At 51.8% G+C, this 18159-nt stretch overlaps 1 protein-coding gene across 3 annotated transcripts in view; it reads right to left on the bottom strand.

Annotated features, from left to right (window-relative positions):
• The window catches only part of RFX2 (regulatory factor X2), a 183561-nt gene that overhangs the window by 92232 nt on the left and 73170 nt on the right, over positions 1–18159 (bottom strand). For all 3 annotated transcript variants that reach the window (XM_086947229.1, XM_086947227.1, XM_086947228.1), the window contains one exon: positions 13464–13543. In XM_086947229.1, the coding sequence (XP_086803355.1) occupies positions 13464–13543 (80 nt within the window). The remainder of the gene's footprint in view (positions 1–13463; positions 13544–18159) is intronic.

The following is an 18159-nucleotide window of genomic DNA, read 5'->3' as shown; positions in this document are numbered from 1 at the left end:
ATGGCAATTTGCCCTTTTTAAGGGAAATGCTTCTGTGTCCACTTACCCCTATGTGTATGATCCACCCTTCAATTTGCTACTATACTGGGAATCTTAACAGTTAACTTCTGAAACACTTTGGCAGAACCAATATATACCCCAGTAATCCAATCATAAATGCAGTGAGAAACAAGCATTTAAAATGCAATGGTCTCGGCATTATTAAAGGTAGAGCTATTGGCATTGCTCATGACTTTTTTTTCTCCAAATCATAAATAAATGGCATTGTCATTTACATTGCCAATAGCTTAATCGCTCGCAAATGCATGACCTATTGCATGTACACCCACACAGAGTCCCCCCACACACACACACACAGAGCCACCCACACAGAGCCCCCCACACACACACACACAGAGCCACACACAGAGCCCCACACACACACACACACAGAGCCCCACGCACACACAGCCCCACACACACACACAGAGCCCCACACAGAGCCCCCCACACACACAGAGCCCCACACACACACACAGAGAGCCCCACACGCACACAGAGAGCCCCACACGCACACAGAGAGCCCCACACACACACAGAGAGCCCCACACACACACACAGAGCCCCACACACACACAGAGCCACACACAGAGCCCCACACAGAGCCCCCCCCACACACACAGAGCCCCCCACACACACAGAGCCCCCCCACACACACAGAGCCCCCCCACACACACACAGAGCCCCCCCCACACACAGAGCCCCCCCCCACACACACAGAGCCCCACACACACACACAGAGCCCCCCCCCACACACACAGAGCCCCACACACACACAGAGCCCCACACAGAGCCCCCCCCCACACACACAGAGCCCCCCACACACAGAGCCCCCCCCCACACACACAGAGCCCCCCCCCCACACACACAGAGCCCCCCCCACACACAGAGCCCCCCCCACACACAGAGCCCCCCACACACACACAGAGCCCCACACACACACACAGAGCCCCCCCCCCACACACACAGAGCCCCACACACAAACAGAGCCCCCCACACACACAGAGCCCCCCACACACACAGAGCCCCCCACACACACAGAGCCCCACACACACACACAGAGCCCCACACACACACACAGAGCCCCACACACACACACAGAGCCCCACACACACACACAGAGCCCCACACACACACAGAGCCCCACACACACACAGAACCCTCACACACACACAGAACCCTCACACACACACACAGAGCCCCACACACACACAGAGCCCCACACACACACAGAGCCCCACACACACACAGAGCCCCACACACACACAGAGCCCCACACACACAGAGCCCCCCACACACAGAGCCCCACACACACAGAGCCCCACACACACAGAGCCCCACACACACAGAGCCCCACACACACAGAGCCCCACACACACACAGAGCCACACACATGCACACACAGAGCCACACACATGCACACACAGAGCCACACACATGCACACACAGAGCCACACACATGCACACATAGAGCCACACACATGCACACATAGAGCCACACGCACACAGCCATACACACACAGGAGAGAAAGCACAGCGAGGGGGCAGGGAAGAAAGCACAACGAGGGGGCAGGGAAGAAAGCACAACGAGGGGGCAGGGAAGAAAGCACAACGAGGGGGCAGGGAAGAAAGCACAACGAGGGGGCAGGGAAGAAAGCACAACGAGGGGGCAGGGAAGAAAGCACAACGAGGGGGCAGGGAAGAAAGCACAACGAGGGGGCAGGGAAGAAAGCACAACGAGGGGGCAGGGAAGAAAGCACAACGAGGGGGCAGGGAAGAAAGCACAGCCAGGGGGCAGGGAAGCAAGCACAGCCAGGGGGCAGGGAAGCAAGCACAGCCAGGGGGCAGGGAAGCAAGCACAGCCAGGGGGCAGGGAAGCAAGCACAGCCAGGGGGCAGGGAGGCAAGCACAGCCAGGGGGCAGGGAGGCAAGCACAGCCAGGGGGCAGGGAGGCAAGCACAGCCAGGGGGCAGGGAGGCAAGCACAGCCAGGGGGCAGGGAGGCAAGCACAGCCAGGGGGCAGGGAGGCAATCATAAATGCAGTGAGAAACAAGCATTTAAAATGCAATGGTCTCGGCATTATTAAAGGTAGAGCTATTGGCATTGCTCATGACTTTTTTTTCTCCAAATCATAAATAAATGGCATTGTCATTTACATTGCCAATAGCTTAATCGCTCGCAAATGCATGACCTATTGCATGTACACCCACACAGAGTCCCCCCACACACACACACAGAGCCACCCACACAGAGCCCCCCCACACACACACACAGAGCCACACACAGAGCCCCACACACACACAGAGCCCCACGCACACACACACACAGAGCCCCACGCACACACAGCCCCACACACACACACAGAGCCCCACACAGAGCCCCCCACACACACAGAGCCACACACACACACAGAGAGCCCCACGCGCACACAGAGAGCCCCACACACACACAGAGCCCCACACACACACACAGAGCCCCACACACACACACACAGAGCCCCACACACACACACAGAGCCCCACACACACACAGAGCCCCACACACACACAGAGCCCCACACAGAGCCCCCCCCCACACACACAGAGCCCCCCCCACACACACAGAGCCCCCCCACACACACAGAGCCCCCCCCCCCCCACACACACAGAGCCCCCCCCACACACAGAGCCCCCCACACACACACAGAGCCCCACACACACACAGAGCCCCCCCACACACACACAGAGCCCCACACACACACAGAGCCCCACACAGAGCCCCCCCCCACACACACAGAGCCCCCCCACACACAGAGCCCCCCCACACACAGAGCCCCCCCACACACAGAGCCCCCCCCCCACACACACAGAGCCCCCCCCCACACACACAGAGCCCCCCCCCACACACAGAGCCCCCCACACACACACAGAGCCCCCCACACACACACACAGAGCCCCCCCCCACACACACACAGAGCCCCACACACACACAGAGCCCCCCACACACACAGAGCCCCCCACACACACAGAGCCCCACACACACACAGAGCCCCACACACACACAGAGCCCCACACACACACAGAGCCCCACACACACAGAACCCTCACACACACACAGAGCCCCACACACACACAGAGCCCCACACACACAGAGCCCCACACACACAGAGCCCCACACACACAGAGCCCCACACACACAGAGCCCCACACACACAGAGCCCCACACACACACAGAGCCACACACATGCACACACAGAGCCACACACATGCACACACAGAGCCACACACATGCACACACAGAGCCACACACATGCACACACAGAGCCACACACATGCACACATAGAGCCACACACATGCACACATAGAGCCACACGCACACAGCCATACACACACAGGAGAGAAAGCACAGCGAGGGGGCAGGGAAGAAAGCACAACGAGGGGGCAGGGAAGAAAGCACAACGAGGGGGCAGGGAAGAAAGCACAACGAGGGGGCAGGGAAGAAAGCACAACGAGGGGGCAGGGAAGAAAGCACAACGAGGGGGCAGGGAAGAAAGCACAACGAGGGGGCAGGGAAGAAAGCACAACGAGGGGGCAGGGAAGAAAGCACAACGAGGGGGCAGGGAAGCAAGCACAGCCAGGGGGCAGGGAAGCAAGCACAGCCAGGGGGCAGGGAAGCAAGCACAGCCAGGGGGCAGGGAAGCAAGCACAGCCAGGGGGCAGGGAAGCAAGCACAGCCAGGGGGCAGGGAGGCAAGCACAGCCAGGGGGCAGGGAGGCAAGCACAGCCAGGGGGCAGGGAGGCAAGCACAGCCAGGGGGCAGGGAGGCAAGCACAGCCAGGGGCAGGGAGGCAAGCACAGCCAGGGGGCAGGAAGCAAGCACAGCCAGGGGGCAGGGAGGCAAGCACAGCCAGGGGGCAGGGAGGCAAGCACAGCCAGGGGGCAGGGAGGCAAGCACAGCCAGGGGGCAGGGAGGCAAGCACAGCCAGGGGGCAGGGAGGCAAGCACAGCCAGGGGCAGGGAGGCAAGCACAGCCAGGGGGCAGGGAGGCAAGCACAGCCAGGGGGCAGGGAGGCAAGCACAGCCAGGGGGCAGGGAGGCAAGCACAGCCAGGGGGCAGGGAGGCAAGCACAGCCAGGGGGCAGGGAAGCAAGCACAGCCAGGGGGCAGGGAAGCAAGCACAGCCAGGGGGTAGGGAAGCAAGCACAGCCAGGGGGCAGGGAAGCAAGCACAGCCAGGGGGCAGGGAAGCAAGCACAGCCAGGGGGCAGGGAAGCAAGCACAGCCAGGGGGCAGGGAAGCAAGCACAGCCAGGGGGCAGGGAAGCAAGCACAGCCAGGGGGCAGGGAAGCAAGCACAGCCAGGGGGCAGGGAAGCAAGCACAGCCAGGGGGAAGGGAAGCAAGCACAGCCAGGGGGGCAGGGGGGCAGGGGAGCAAGCACAGCCAGGGGAGCAAGCACAGCCAGGGGGCAGGGAAGCAAGCACAGCAAGGGGGCAGGAAGCAAGCACAGCAAGGGGGCAGGGAAGCAAGCACAGCCAGGGGGCAGGGAATCAAGCACAGCCAGGGGGCAGGGAAGCAAGCACAGCCAGGGGGCAGGGAAGCAAGCACAGCCAGGGGGAAGGGAAGCAAGCACAGCCAGGGGGAAGGGAAGCAAGCACGGGCAGGGAAGCAAGCACAGCCAGGGGGCAGGTGAACCAGGGGGGCAGGGGAGCAAGCACAGCCAGGGGGCAGGGGAGCAAGCACAGCCAGGGGAGCAAGCACAGCCAGGGGCAGGGGAGCAAGCACGGCGAGGGGGCACGGGAACTAGGGGGCAGGGGAGCAAGCACAGCCAGGGGGGGCAGGGGAGCAAGCACAGGCAGGGGGGGCAGGGGAGCAAGCACAGACAGGGGGGGCAGGGGAGCAAGCACAGACAGGGGGGGCAGGGGAGCAAGCACAGCCAGGGGGGGCAGGGGAGCAAGCACAGCCAGGGGAGCAAGCACAGCCAGGGGCCAGGGGAGCAAGCACAGCCAGGGGCCAGGGGAGCAAGCACAGCCAGGGGCCAGGGAAGCAAGCACAGCCAGGGGCCAGGGAAGCAAGCACAGCCAGGGGGCAGGGAAGCAAGCACAGCCAGGGGGCAGGGAAGCAAGCACAGCCAGGGGGCAGGGAAGCAAGCACAGCCAGGGGGCAGGGAAGCAAGCACGGGCAGGGAAGCAAGCACAGCCAGGGGGCAGGGGAGCAAGCACAGCCAGGGGAGCAAGCACAGCCAGGGGCAGGGGAGCAAGCACGGCGAGGGGGCACGGGAACTAGGGGGCAGGGGAGCAAGCACAGCCAGGGGGGGCAGGGGAGCAAGCACAGCCAGGGGGGGGCAGGGGAGCAAGCACAGCCAGGGGGGGAGGGGAGCAAGCACAGCCAGGGGGGGAGGGGAGCAAGCACAGACAGGGGGGGGCAGGGGAGCAAGCACAGACAGGGGGGGGCAGGGGAGCAAGCACAGCCAGGGGGGGGCAGGGGAGCAAGCACAGCCAGGGGGGCCAGGGGAGCAAGCACAGCCAGGGGCCAGGGGAGCAAGCACAGCCAGGGGGCAGGGAAGCAAGCACAGCCAGGGGGCAGGGAAGCAAGCACAGCCAGGGGGCAGGGAAGCAAGCACAGCCAGGGGGCAGGGAAGCAAGCACAGCCAGGGGGCAGGGAAGCAAGCACAGCCAGAGGGCAGGTGAACCAGGGGGCAGGGGAGCATGCACAGCCAGGGGGCAGGGGAGCAAGCACAGCCAGGGGAGCAAGCACAGCCAGGGGCAGGGGAGCAAGCACGGCGAGGGGGCACGGGAACTAGGGGGCAGGGGAGCAAGCACAGCCAGGGTGCAGGGAAGCAAGGCGCAAGCGCAGCCTACGGTCCTTGACCTAAAAAGGGGCGTAAAGAAGCTATGCTCCAAGGAAGGAACAAACACTAGAAGAGGTAGGTAGTCACTGAATGAAAAGCAAGCAAATGAGAGTGACAATACAGCGAATCGATGGTACGCAGTGGGCGGGCTCTAAGCCCACTCTGGAAGTTGTTGGTATGGTCCACAAGACGTCTTAAGCAAACAGCTGAAAGTTGCCTGTAGGCAAGACCTAAAAGGAAAGCGATGTCCCAGCGATGCTGGCACTAAAATGCTGATATTTACACTGTGGAGTTTTATTGTAAATGAGTAGCAGTGCAATAAACTCCTACTGATATAAAAGTCAAAGTGTATATATATCAGTTAAATCATTGTGGAAATGTACTTGTTGCAGTTCAATATTTTCACTCACAATAATTGCCCAAGGATGCATGCCAATAAAATGAGCAAGAAATGGGTATGGATACATTTAGATGAAAATGCCAAAATTACAAAATAAAGAGCTTTAATTGATACACGAGTACTGGTATGTACATTTGAAAAAAATACCACTGCAGTGATTGCTGTCAACCACGTAATGACACCACCTGTGTTGTGTATTGTGTCATAAACAAAGTAAATAGAAATTATAAGCCTTATGCTAATGGCGCATTAACCCACTGAGCTATCTTGGCGCGTGTGAGAGCGTCTCGGGAGGTATTCTAAAGACACACAGACCAAACTGCCGCTGCTGCTTTAACGCCGAAGGCGCCGGGAGGCAGAGTCCAGGGTAGGGGAGACAATGAAAGAGTTGCAGACTGGGGGGGGGTGGGGGAGAGGTCCCCACCTCGTGCTGCTGCCTCCGTTTTGCCCTCAGGTGAAGCCCTCTCTCCACCTCCTCCCCCTGCATGCATTCTGCCGCCATGCTCCCATCCCCGGCAGAGCTGCTCTCTCTGGTCGGCCTTTCATTCAGATGAGGAAACTGCCCGGTAGAACCCAAAACAGGAGCCCTCGCCCCTCACACATCAGCCGCAGAGGAGCCCGCTCACATCAGCGGCAGTGGTGCCCTCCCTCCCGGCCGAGCAGGGCACCCTCGCACCGCAGGAGCAGGGCATATTAAACATTTTGCATGTCACTAGAGTGCTAAAACATCCCGACTGAAATCTCTGCTGAGGAATGCTTACAGTATTGCTGTTGGTTTCCATTCGAGCTTCCTGGCTTTCCCCGATATTTCATATTTTGCATCCAGCAGCATTAGACGTTAATCTACTAACGCGCACACTTCATATTTTCAGAAATGATGACTGCTCGTCGTGGGCAATGAAACGCCGATAAAGCTGGCAGTATTTACACCGCTGCCGTAAAACACGCGCCCGCAGGGGAGGTGGCGTAATGGCCGATCCTGCCAGTCAAAGGCGCAGCGGCCGGCTTAATTTGAGGAGGGAATAAAAACTTCCTCCCTGAATGTTGTGCTTCGCGGTTATTGGCGTGGGGTGCCGTTCGGTGCTGGTAAAGTGCTGGCCTGTTTGACACCAGGGCCAGCTCTAGGCTCATGGTGGCCCTGTGCAGGGAGCATAGGTGGGGGCCCCGAAGGCAGTGAGAGGGATAGATATTTTATGGAAGTGTTAAATCTCGGTGCTGATGGCTGCACTTGGAATTAAGTCTGCGTTTGGTGCTTTAGAGTCATGTTGTGCATGAGCTATGGGTTTCAGTGACGCTTGTAAAATGTACCAGAGGCGCTATGAGGTATGGAGAAGTCGAGGTACCTGGATAGAGAGAGAAAGGGTGGGGGAGGGGGCATCGGCAGGAGGGATTCTCTACGTCGAGATGGTTCGGCTGGGGGGAAGGCAGCCACAGGGGTGGAAGTGAACAGGTGGCAGTTCCTTGTCCTCTCAGGCTGACAGCTGGAGCAGAGGTATTGGTGGGGATTCCTCTGCTGTTTCCAGAACAGCTGCAGTTTATCCACGAAAGCAGAGAACACAGCCCAGGGGCGTAGCTAGAGCTTGTGGCGCCCGGGGCTATCCCTCAGATTGCCGCCCATGGCATCTGCAGCTTTCGCGCTACAAGATTGACGGCCCTGGGACAGGACCCACAAGCAACCCCAAACGGGGTACGTAGCGCATGCTGCACTGCAGGCAGCATTTACAAGCAGGTGCTCTTGCCTTGCTCTTTACACGGGGGCTGCGCGGCACTGGGGGCGGCCTTTATAATTTATTTGAGGACACTGACTGCAGTCACTGACAGTGAGTGTCCCAAATAAATTATAAAGGCCCATAGCTGCCAAGGTTTCAGATTGCTTATGTGTGACATTTTCGTAATTTGAGTGTAATTATGAGTGACATTCAACAACTACGAGTGACACTTTCTCGCAAGCAAAAATTAAACAATTAGGATGAGGGAAACATATATATCACAAAAAAAAACAGCCATTTCAGCAACGAGAAACACTGCGAAGATCTCAAAACTATTGCAAACCACCAGAAATGGAAGGGCACTATCTGACAAGAAACACAGACTGCGTAGCTGCCACGTTTTAAGAGTGCTTATGTGTGACATTTTCAAGGTTTTAGGGTACCTATGAAGGGCATTCAGCTACTAAATGTATGACACGAAGAGTGACACTTTTTTTGCAAGCAAAATCAACAAATTTAGTACATGGAAACAGATAAACATAACAAATTACATTAATTTGAGCAAGGATAAGCTTTGAAAATAACTTGAAACTGCTGCAAAACACCTAATCACACTGTAAAACGATTGTATACCCACAATCTACTCTAGTGATTTCACACTTGTGATCATTGTTGATTCTTGCAGAGCCACAGAAATTGCATTTGCCAGTGTAAAATTGCTAGATCATGTTTGGCCACGGAGCACCTTATTGCACTTTGTTCAGCAATCCAACTCCTTTTCTGTTTGTAATCTGAACCTTATTGCATGCTCTGTTCCTAAACACAAACATCACTGATTCTAGCGCTTGCCCCGTAGTGTAACAGGCCACTTACCAACGGGAAAATCCTGCCTAGGGCTGCAGTGTCTAAGCTGCAATGTGAAACTCACTGCTGACAGCTGCTCTGCTCAGAGGTGCTCACAGACAGTGCTATGCTCGAGTCTGTCGGGCAGTCGATACACCACAGTGCTCTGACGTGGGCAGAAAAAGGCAAACGCTCTCAGACTCAGCAGCAGAAATAATACATTGCAGTGCGCGGTGGGTGTCTTTTAAAATGCAGCGCTCACCGTAATGAAAAGTGCAGTCGAGTACTTCATTTTGTCTATGTCTTCCTGGGGCTGGCAGCCACAGGACTTGTAAAAAAAACATACCTTTTCCATCCAGTTATGAGTTAGTTACGCGCCATACCTTGAAAGAGCCAGCCAGGTTGTGGAAGCATTACATTGAAAGGAGCCTGCCCGGACAAAGAAGTATTTAGATCTTAACATTTACCGGCTGTGATTTAGAAAATAAAACCGGAGAATTAGAATACATTACTCTGCTTACTTTTATCTGTAATTTAATGCTGGTGAGCGTGGCAATTAAGTAAAGGCCTCTTGTGGACGCAATCACAAGTATGACACAGGCCGCAAAACGCCGGGCAGCGAGATGGCATTCAGGGCGGCTCACCTCACCTCTGCACATGCTGGATTAATGTGGTGTGCTGTGGTTGGGGGAGGGGGCGGCGGCGGGGAGAACAGTGAAACCAGCTCTCGCTATGACCCCTGCCCCTCTCTAACGTGGGGATTGTCCAGAGACTTGTAGATTATTTTTTCCTCGTTTGAATAGCAGTCTACTCCGACTGTGAATGTAGCATACTATGACTACACACATGAAGCTGGCAGCAAGTATTTAAATTCCTCTGTATTGACATTTAGCAAAGAACACGTCCACACGTGGTGCAGTCTACTCATTCCACGTTCAGTTATAGCAAATGAAAGTAAATTCGAAAGTATATTTTCATTTCACTTATGTTGCCTAATTGAGATGCGCGAGTCGTCCAGGCTGTTCAGTGAGTCCTGAGCGTGGGGCTGTTTCGTGGTGGACTGGAGTCTGTCCTGCCGGCTGGTGCCCCACGGGTCACTGACTCCTTCCTCTGAGTCCCTCGGCCTCGGCTGTGGCAAGAAATGAATTTGCCAGGGTGCAGCAGCTTACAGCACACTTCACCCGGGCCAGGCTGACTAGGGGCCGGTGTGAGCTACAGCAGAAAGCTACGAGAGACACTAATGGTTCGCGGGCGGTGAGGCAAATTCAGCATCCAGCCTGAGCCGTCTGCAAAAAAATGAACTCCCCGCTCAATAACAAGACAGGATGTGACAACGGTCACGTCCACCGTGGTGCTGGCACGTTACGTACTTACTAGCACATAACCTGACAGGGCCCGATAGGCTGCCGCCTGCAAAATAGTGCCGCCTGGGGCGGACCGCCCCCCTCGCCCCCCCCCCCATAGCTAACCCCCCCCCCCCCCCAGCTACATGTGTCCCGAGCAGTGGAGTGTGAAAAGTGCTGGCTGGCTGGGGCCGGCAAGTGAAACTGAGTCAGTGAAAACAAGTAACAAAAACGCTCAAGCATTGCCCGGAGGCCGCCAAATCCTGCCAGGGGGCCGCCAGTGATCCTTCCGATCCTCGTCGTGGCGGCCCCTGGGGTTTGGCGGCCCTGTGCAGGTGCACAGTTTGCACATGCCTTGGGCCGGCCCTGTTGACACGGTAAAGCCCAGGGCGATTAATAGGGCAAGGGAGAGCACATGGGCCTCTCTTTACAGCAAGGGCTGCAGCAGCCTCACAGGGGCTGTCCAGGGTTTCGGGGTGTTATGGGTAACAGCGAAACAAGCCTACAAGTTTAGAAAGTGCACACGTTCTATTGGCTAACATGTAATTCGTGAACATTTTTCAATTCAAAAGAATAAGGGAGTAATATTCTCAGCTTTGACACACATAACTCATGTGAAGTATGGGTCAGGAAGCCAGCGTCATTTGTCCAATATATAGGTCGTTGCTAATGCTTTGTCATCGTGCCGAGTTTACCATCGTAATCTGCGCTTCGAAATAGTGACTCAGAAAAAGTGAAAGTTAGCTGCCATTACATTTCTACATCTTAAAATAGCACGCCAGACTACTCACCGGTCTGAGGACTCGCACCACCTCCTTGAGGACCCCCTCCACATCCCGCACTGAACACAGCACCAGCGTGCAGACCACAGCATCCATGGAGCCACTGGCCACCGCCGACATGTCTTCCCCCGACGCCACGAGGCTAATGTGTAACTGTAGTCTTGACACTGGAAATAGGGAGGAACTGAGGGAGAGCGAAAGGGCAGGGGGTAACGGGTAAGGAGGTGGTGGACTTTATGGGATTGATGTTTTAAATAGGACTCTATGTAACCCATGGACTTTTATTGCTTGTTTTAGAAATTCAACACCGATGGTCTTTTAGCCTGCACAGAAGTACTCACAGAAAAGCCGATTAGTCATGCAATCTGAGTTCTGGAGAACTGTGGGGGATTAACTTTGAAATACTCCTTGCACACACTCCTACACACTACTTTTCCTCTCCCAAATGTCATCACAGACAAATGGCAGTGACTTAGTCACTTTGCTTTACTTGCTGTAGAAAACATTATCACTTAGCAGTATTAGAACCTTTAGTCCCAGCTCAGTCCAATCCCACAGACGATCTCCCCATTACAACTAAGTAGAAAATGGTCATGGTAATGCACAATGCATCCACATTACAAGCTCATATCCGACATGCAACACTCATGATAGCCCCCACCCTCAAACTGTTGTCATCGCTGTGTACTCAATAGCACGATGGCCCTATTTAAAACCGCAGCAGGCACAACAAAATCCTTTGCTGTTCTGTTCTCCAAATTCTATTCAGACTGGAGACTGTAATGTTGGGCTTGGCAAACCTCTTCCCTGTAAGCTAATATCTCCTCCTTGCTGTGAATGCCAGCACATGGAAATGTGAATTTGTTACCGAGATCTAATTCCAACCTTGCAGCTCCAAAGAGATCAGCACTGCTGCCTGTGGAGTGTGCAGAGGAGACCGATGCTTCTGCTTGAAGAGGGAGGGGCACGTTTATCCGTGGGCCATTTTGATGCTGTGTCAACACAGCAAGAGGAAGCGCAGGAAGAGGCAGCGCTCTATTTTACAGCCGTACTGAAGTCTGAACATTAAACGGATATAGAACGATCGTGCATGAGGCCGACTCTGCTCACGTTCAAACAACATACCAAGTTTCAGCGCATTTTCACAATGCCCTGCACCAGTTACCTGTTGAGCTCTTTCAGTGTGAGGAGGCGGCATGAAAGTCATGGCGGAGGATTCGGGGAACCGGAACCCAAGCCCCGGTGCTCCTCTCGGCTTCCGAGTCGGGGCTTGTCCGGGCCAATGCCAAGCTTCGCCTGGTTCCCAAAACCGGATGTCAGCCATACACCAGGGCCGGGTGGGTCGGCGGGAGGCTGGTGATAGGCCACGGCTTCTGCGGTGACTTCTTAGGCCGAGTGCTGGCCTGTGCCCGCCTGCATCGAGTCAGCGTAGTTTACTTCCCGCCCACCCCAATGCCCTGAACCAGTTACCTGTTGAGCTCTTCTAGTGCCCAGGAGACTTGGTAGGCTCTGTGGCCAAATGCTGCCCCAGGCGCCCACACTCACCGGCTGCTGTGGCGGGGACTCTGCTTGTTGTAGCGGGGCTCTCCGGTGATGCTGCCGGACCTTCCCTCCGCTCCGGTGCGGAGCCCGGAGACGTGCTGGGTCCTGTGGAGGCGGGGTCGGCTCCCGTCCTCCTTCCGGTGTGGTGCGGCCTCCGTACGCCTCGAGAGGGACAAAGGGGCAATGCGGGCCTTAGTACGCCTGCCTCAAGCGTACGCTGCATAGGGACCCGGGCGCTTTTGTACACTTCTAGTACGGAGCGTACTCCGAGGTACGCTGCAGGCTGGTGCGGCTGGGTGCCGTTCCGTCCAAATGAGGGGTGGGCGGCCGCAAGCTAGCGGGCAATGCCGGGTGGGCACCGGCTTTTAGCAACTAAAGCGCTCCCTGCGGTAGAGGTCATAAGCACAACAAAAACAAGAAAAACAAGCAGAGCGCAACAGCAGACACGCAGTACCCGGGATTTAACCAAAATGGCGGCCGCAAACATCGAAAAATTTCAGATTCGGGGGCGTGGTTTTGCTGTTTTGAGTGACGCATGACGTCACTGTCTAAAGAACAGCAAAACTTACGCCCCCGAATCCGAAAGAGACAGGGCTATATCAGAATGACGGCTCTCTCCTCCAATGGCTGGCCTCCATTTAGGAAGCCAGCCAATGGAGGAGAGACAGGGCAGGGAGGCGGGTTCTTCAGCCCTACTAAGAAGCATTAATTCTCCTCCCGGAAACTGCGCAAGCGCAGCCTTCTCGGTCCTCGACCTAAAAATGTCTGAAAACCTCAATGCACATTTCTTTAATATACCTGCTTAGTCTAAAATAGGGCTCCCAATTTTAAAAGAGTTGTGCCACTCATTTGAGATTCCCACTTTGTTTGCCACCCAAACTTTCTCCTGTGCATAGTTCACCAAACAAGACACTTGTTTCTAGACCACCAGCAGCATTTTTTTAGACTTGTAATACTAGTTTTTATTAAACAACTTACATTGCGCCATTGGTGTATACTGTCTCTCCACCATCCACATACTGCACTTGTGCTGGATACACATGCTGCACTGTTTGCACCTAAAAGAAGAATAAAGAAAAAGGTCTTTTCGTTTCATAAAGATATATCCCCAGGCTAAGGAAGCAGCATTAATGGACCACCTTTGGAAATGCACTTCTTCTAGGGATGAATAAATGAGTCATAAAAAGTAGTGTTTACAGAATATCTGTCAATATGAAAACATTTGATCAGGATGTCTGAATTGCTTGCTATGCATTTGTACACTATTACACAGTGAACTACAACATTTCATTAATGTTGATTAAGGTTTAAAGCAATCAAGGAAAATTAAAATGCCAGCCAGGTAAAGGAACCTTCAAATGGGAAAGGGTAAAAAGCATCGCTTAACATTTTTTGTAAATGCCCCTCTCAATAAGATGGATAAAGCGAAATAGATTCTTCTAAAACTCTATTCCTTGTAACAACTGTTTCAGTTTCATTTGTGAAGGATGAGAATGTAAATCTTAAAAAAACATTGAAATAACAAAAAAACAACCCATGTAATTCAATTTGTTATTTACGCATCTTTATTAGAGGGGTGAAATCATGCAGCATGCATGTGCTGACACTGTTGGTTGGTTTGAATCGGACACTTGGTGCGTCATACAGAATTTCATGAGCATGCAGCAGCAAAAACACCAGGTGAAAGGGATATAAAGTTATTAACTAGAGACTTGTTTAATGGGCTGCAACACATTAAGGCACATCGATGGGGTCTCCTAATTCCAGTGCAGTGAAACTTCGACTGCAAAGGAAAAGAAAGAAAAAAAAATAAAACCCACAATTTAAACTTCTTACAACACAATTTACAAAAGTGAGTAAAAGTGTCAGTTTATAGAACCACACAGTTTATGGACTCACACAAATTACCCCACCATATCCAGACTTATCAGTCTAGGAAAGGGGTAATTTGGTCTCACGTCTATTGACCATGCCGTCACAAGACACCTCCGAATTACTTGCATATCTTTTCATGCAAAGGAATCCACCTGTCGAACACAGTGGTGTTTCACTAGCAATTTCAAAGGTAACTGTTGGTGGGCCATGGGCTTGTGGATTTTAATTTGTGGCCATATGCTTGCTATATATTTTCCCCACTAATGTATTGCTGTTGAACAAACAAATACTGCACTTTGGACATGACAGCCATCTCAGCAACTGACTAAGATAGTTCATTATGTCTATTTATCAGCCAGCATCCCAGGTGTACGCCACAAAGGTACCATTAACAAGTATGGACAGGCACAGATTAAATCACATGGGGCTATGACGACACCAATTAGGTTGACTGAATAGATCTTTCGGATGATTTATGCCTGCACAAAAGTAAGTTTCCTTCAACACAGTGGGAGCCCAGAATTACTTCCTACATCCACAGCCCTGAATATGAGTTTGCTAAAGGCAACAGGGTTAAAACATCAAATGGTTATTCTTGGGACTGAGCTTCTGTAGGATGAACATTTTTGCCCAGATACATCATCTTCCATTGAGACATGAATCCTTAATTTTATTGGTGTAGAGTATTGTTTTTAGAAATGATTTCCAATATATCAAACACCTTTTTCATTCGCTTTCCTCACTGCACCATGAACACATAACACTTGCCCTGCACCCACTGTGTCCTTAATATCCTACTTGACATTCTGATTGATCATTTATAAGATTAAGAAATAGTTTTGCATTGTGCACACCAGTATTGCCGTATTACTCCGGATTGATGACATAGTAAGAATAGTTCAAATTTTTTAGCAGGTCCCGAGAATATTTATTGACCAAGGTAGATGTATTATACAGGTTCCTTGCATTAGATTTAGGGTCTCTCTATCTTACTAAAGCAAAGTTTAAAGATCACTCACTGGCCTAAGGATGAACAACAGTTACATTGTTTTGTGAACATCAACTCAGATGAGGTGTCTGAAAGTATATGGCCTAGTCTTGGAAAAATCTTCCTCTTCCCCTCGCTGGCAGGGATTTCACAGTTGGACTTACCCACCATTCGTACAAATTCTATCCCATAAATTTTATCTTTTATGTTGAATAAGTTAAACCTCTTCAGTGGCTTTGGCCATGCAGCATTACACTTACTACACTGCAGAAGGGAGACCCCAATTTATCAGTCATACCCAGTGCCTAATTTGAGCCAGTGGTTGTAGGTGAGGCGCACCAGCACTCTTTTTTAGGACTGCCACTTATTTTTCTTCAACAGACTGATCTAGAGCATGCAAGAGGAAGGCACAAAAGGTGAAAAGGAGGAAGAAAAAGATGGAATAGCAGTGACAAACTTATGAAGCAGTGATGAAAAAGAACCAACAAGAGTGAGAAAACGATAAGGAGAGTCTGGCAGTGAATTAAAGAGGCATGCAATGGAATCAAGACAGCATGACCGTGGTATCGTACACTGCCACTTCAGCAGCCCTGGCAATGGGTTTCGGAGGAAAGCTTTAGGCCTAGTACTAATTCTTTTACAAGCTGGACACTAGTCACACCACTATTATCATATACAGATAGAGGCAATATCGATACATTTTAAGATGTATCAGGTTGCTAAAGCACAGCCATCTTCCTTTTCCAGTGAGTAAAATGAGGGTGTAGAAAGAAATATGATAATGTGTCCCTCATTAAAAACCTAAAGAATTGTCCCTGGAGTGTGCACATGAAACCTATGCACATCCACATTAGACCTGCAAGTACCTGCACAAGTGTAGTTTGCATCCACCATTTCCTAGTAACATGGTGAGGTGTATGCCCCTTTCCCTTCAAGAATCACATGACAAGGTTTCATCTGCAATGCATTTAGAAAAGGTTTAATGTTAGGTGGGTTTCATAACTACAGCATTTCATAACTTTTGCTAGTTTATGAATTATGTCTCTTCTTAAGAGTGAATACATTGTTAATAAATGCATTATGTACTCCCACGTTCAAGAAAATGATCCACTGAAGTGCTTTTAATGGTTACGGTCAATGTACGAAAAGGCAGAGTTGCAAGGTTGTATTATATTTTGTTCACAAATATTGCCAAATGAGTTAAGCTTTTTAGCACAAGCTTATTGTGCAGACTTCTTTAGAATTTGGTGAAAACAGTCAGCACCAATGTTTTAAGAAATCTTGAAGAAGATTTCCTCTTGTAGTTAACACTGAAAGAACAAACGTTTTTAGAACCTTTCCCACCTTACATATTGGACCTTTACACCAGTGATTAACCTATGGTCCGGGGACCCCGGAGGGTCCGCAAAGCCTACTTAGGGGGTCAGTTACTGCTTTGACAATAAAATATTAACAGATTAGCAAAGCATATAATAAGTAAAGAAGCTAAATGTAACATTTTAAAAGGTTCTGTAAATGTGGAGGAATTTGAAATTAAGAGTTTAAAAATAAGGTTAATATCCCCAAACTGATTGTGAGAGCAGAGCGAGTGCCTCAAAGAGAATATAGTATGGATGACGAGTGGCCTCTATTTAATTAGGACAAGCTTCACCCTCCTAAAATTAAAATGGTGATGTTTTTATACGCGTTTGTGGGCTCAATAGAATATTTCATCATTTGTATATTTGATGAACGCTGATCTCTGTATTTTTGTGTGTTGTTTTGCCGTTCAAATAATTGAAAATGCTTAGACCAGGGTCCAAGCCTTCCGGTATCGACTCAGTTTGGATCTCCGGACTCCAATAATGATTCAGTGGGTTCCCAGAGTTCCAATAATGATCAAGTGGGGTACCGCAGAATTCAAAAGGCTAAGAACCACTGCTTTACACAATTTGTCTCCAAATCTATCATGCTCGAAGAAAGGCCTGGGGGAGTGCAGGTTTTAAACAATTTGTGAATTAGAGCAAATGTATAGGCAAATATAACGAATATGCTACTTACCAGTATGCATCTGTTCTTGGCATGTAGGGCTGCTGACATTCATATCTGTGCATAGATCGCCGCCTAGTGTTGGGTCCGGATTATCGCACATTGTTGTCCTGGAAGAGTCTTCAAAGTATCACGAGATAGGTGGCTCCTCCCCTGGACTACAGTGCGCATGGGCATCGACTCCATCCTCAGATTGTTTTTTAGCCATTGTGGCCAAGATGGAGTGAAACTACGTGAATGATGACCATGCCAGAAGTATGTGTGAACGCTGCAGCCGCTACAGGCGCCGGGGAGGAGGGTATGAATGTCAGCAGCCCTACATGCCAAGAACAGATGCATACTGGTAAGTAGCATATTCGGTTTGAGGCATGTGGGCTGCTGAATTCATATCTGTGCATAGAATACATAGTAGTCCCTCCATTAACGGCGGCCGCCTGTGCCAGCTGCAGCAGTTTGGAAAAGTGTTTTTAGAACAGCCTGCCCTACAGCTGCCTGCTGGTTGGAGTGCACATCAACACAGTAATGTTTTGTAAATGTGTGTGTGGTAGACCATTTGGCTGCTCTACATATGTCTTCCAAAGGAATATTTCCAAGGAAAGCCATGGAGGCCCCCAACTTTAGGGCGGAGTGGGCCCGCGGTGGAATGGTGAGAGTGCGCTTGGCTTTCTGATAGCAGATCTGAATGCATTTAACGATCCACCTGGCTATACCAGCCTTGGAAATAGGGTTACCTTTGTGTTGTGGCGCAAAGGCAACAAAGAGTTGTTTAGTCTTCCGAAAATC

The sequence above is a fragment of the Lissotriton vulgaris genome, chromosome 12 (genome assembly GCF_964263255.1).
Source record: "Lissotriton vulgaris chromosome 12, aLisVul1.2, whole genome shotgun sequence".
NCBI classification, from domain to species: Eukaryota; Metazoa; Chordata; class Amphibia; order Caudata; family Salamandridae; genus Lissotriton; species Lissotriton vulgaris.
Note: the sequence above shows the minus strand (reverse complement) of the source record. Positions and strands in the feature narration are given on the sequence as shown.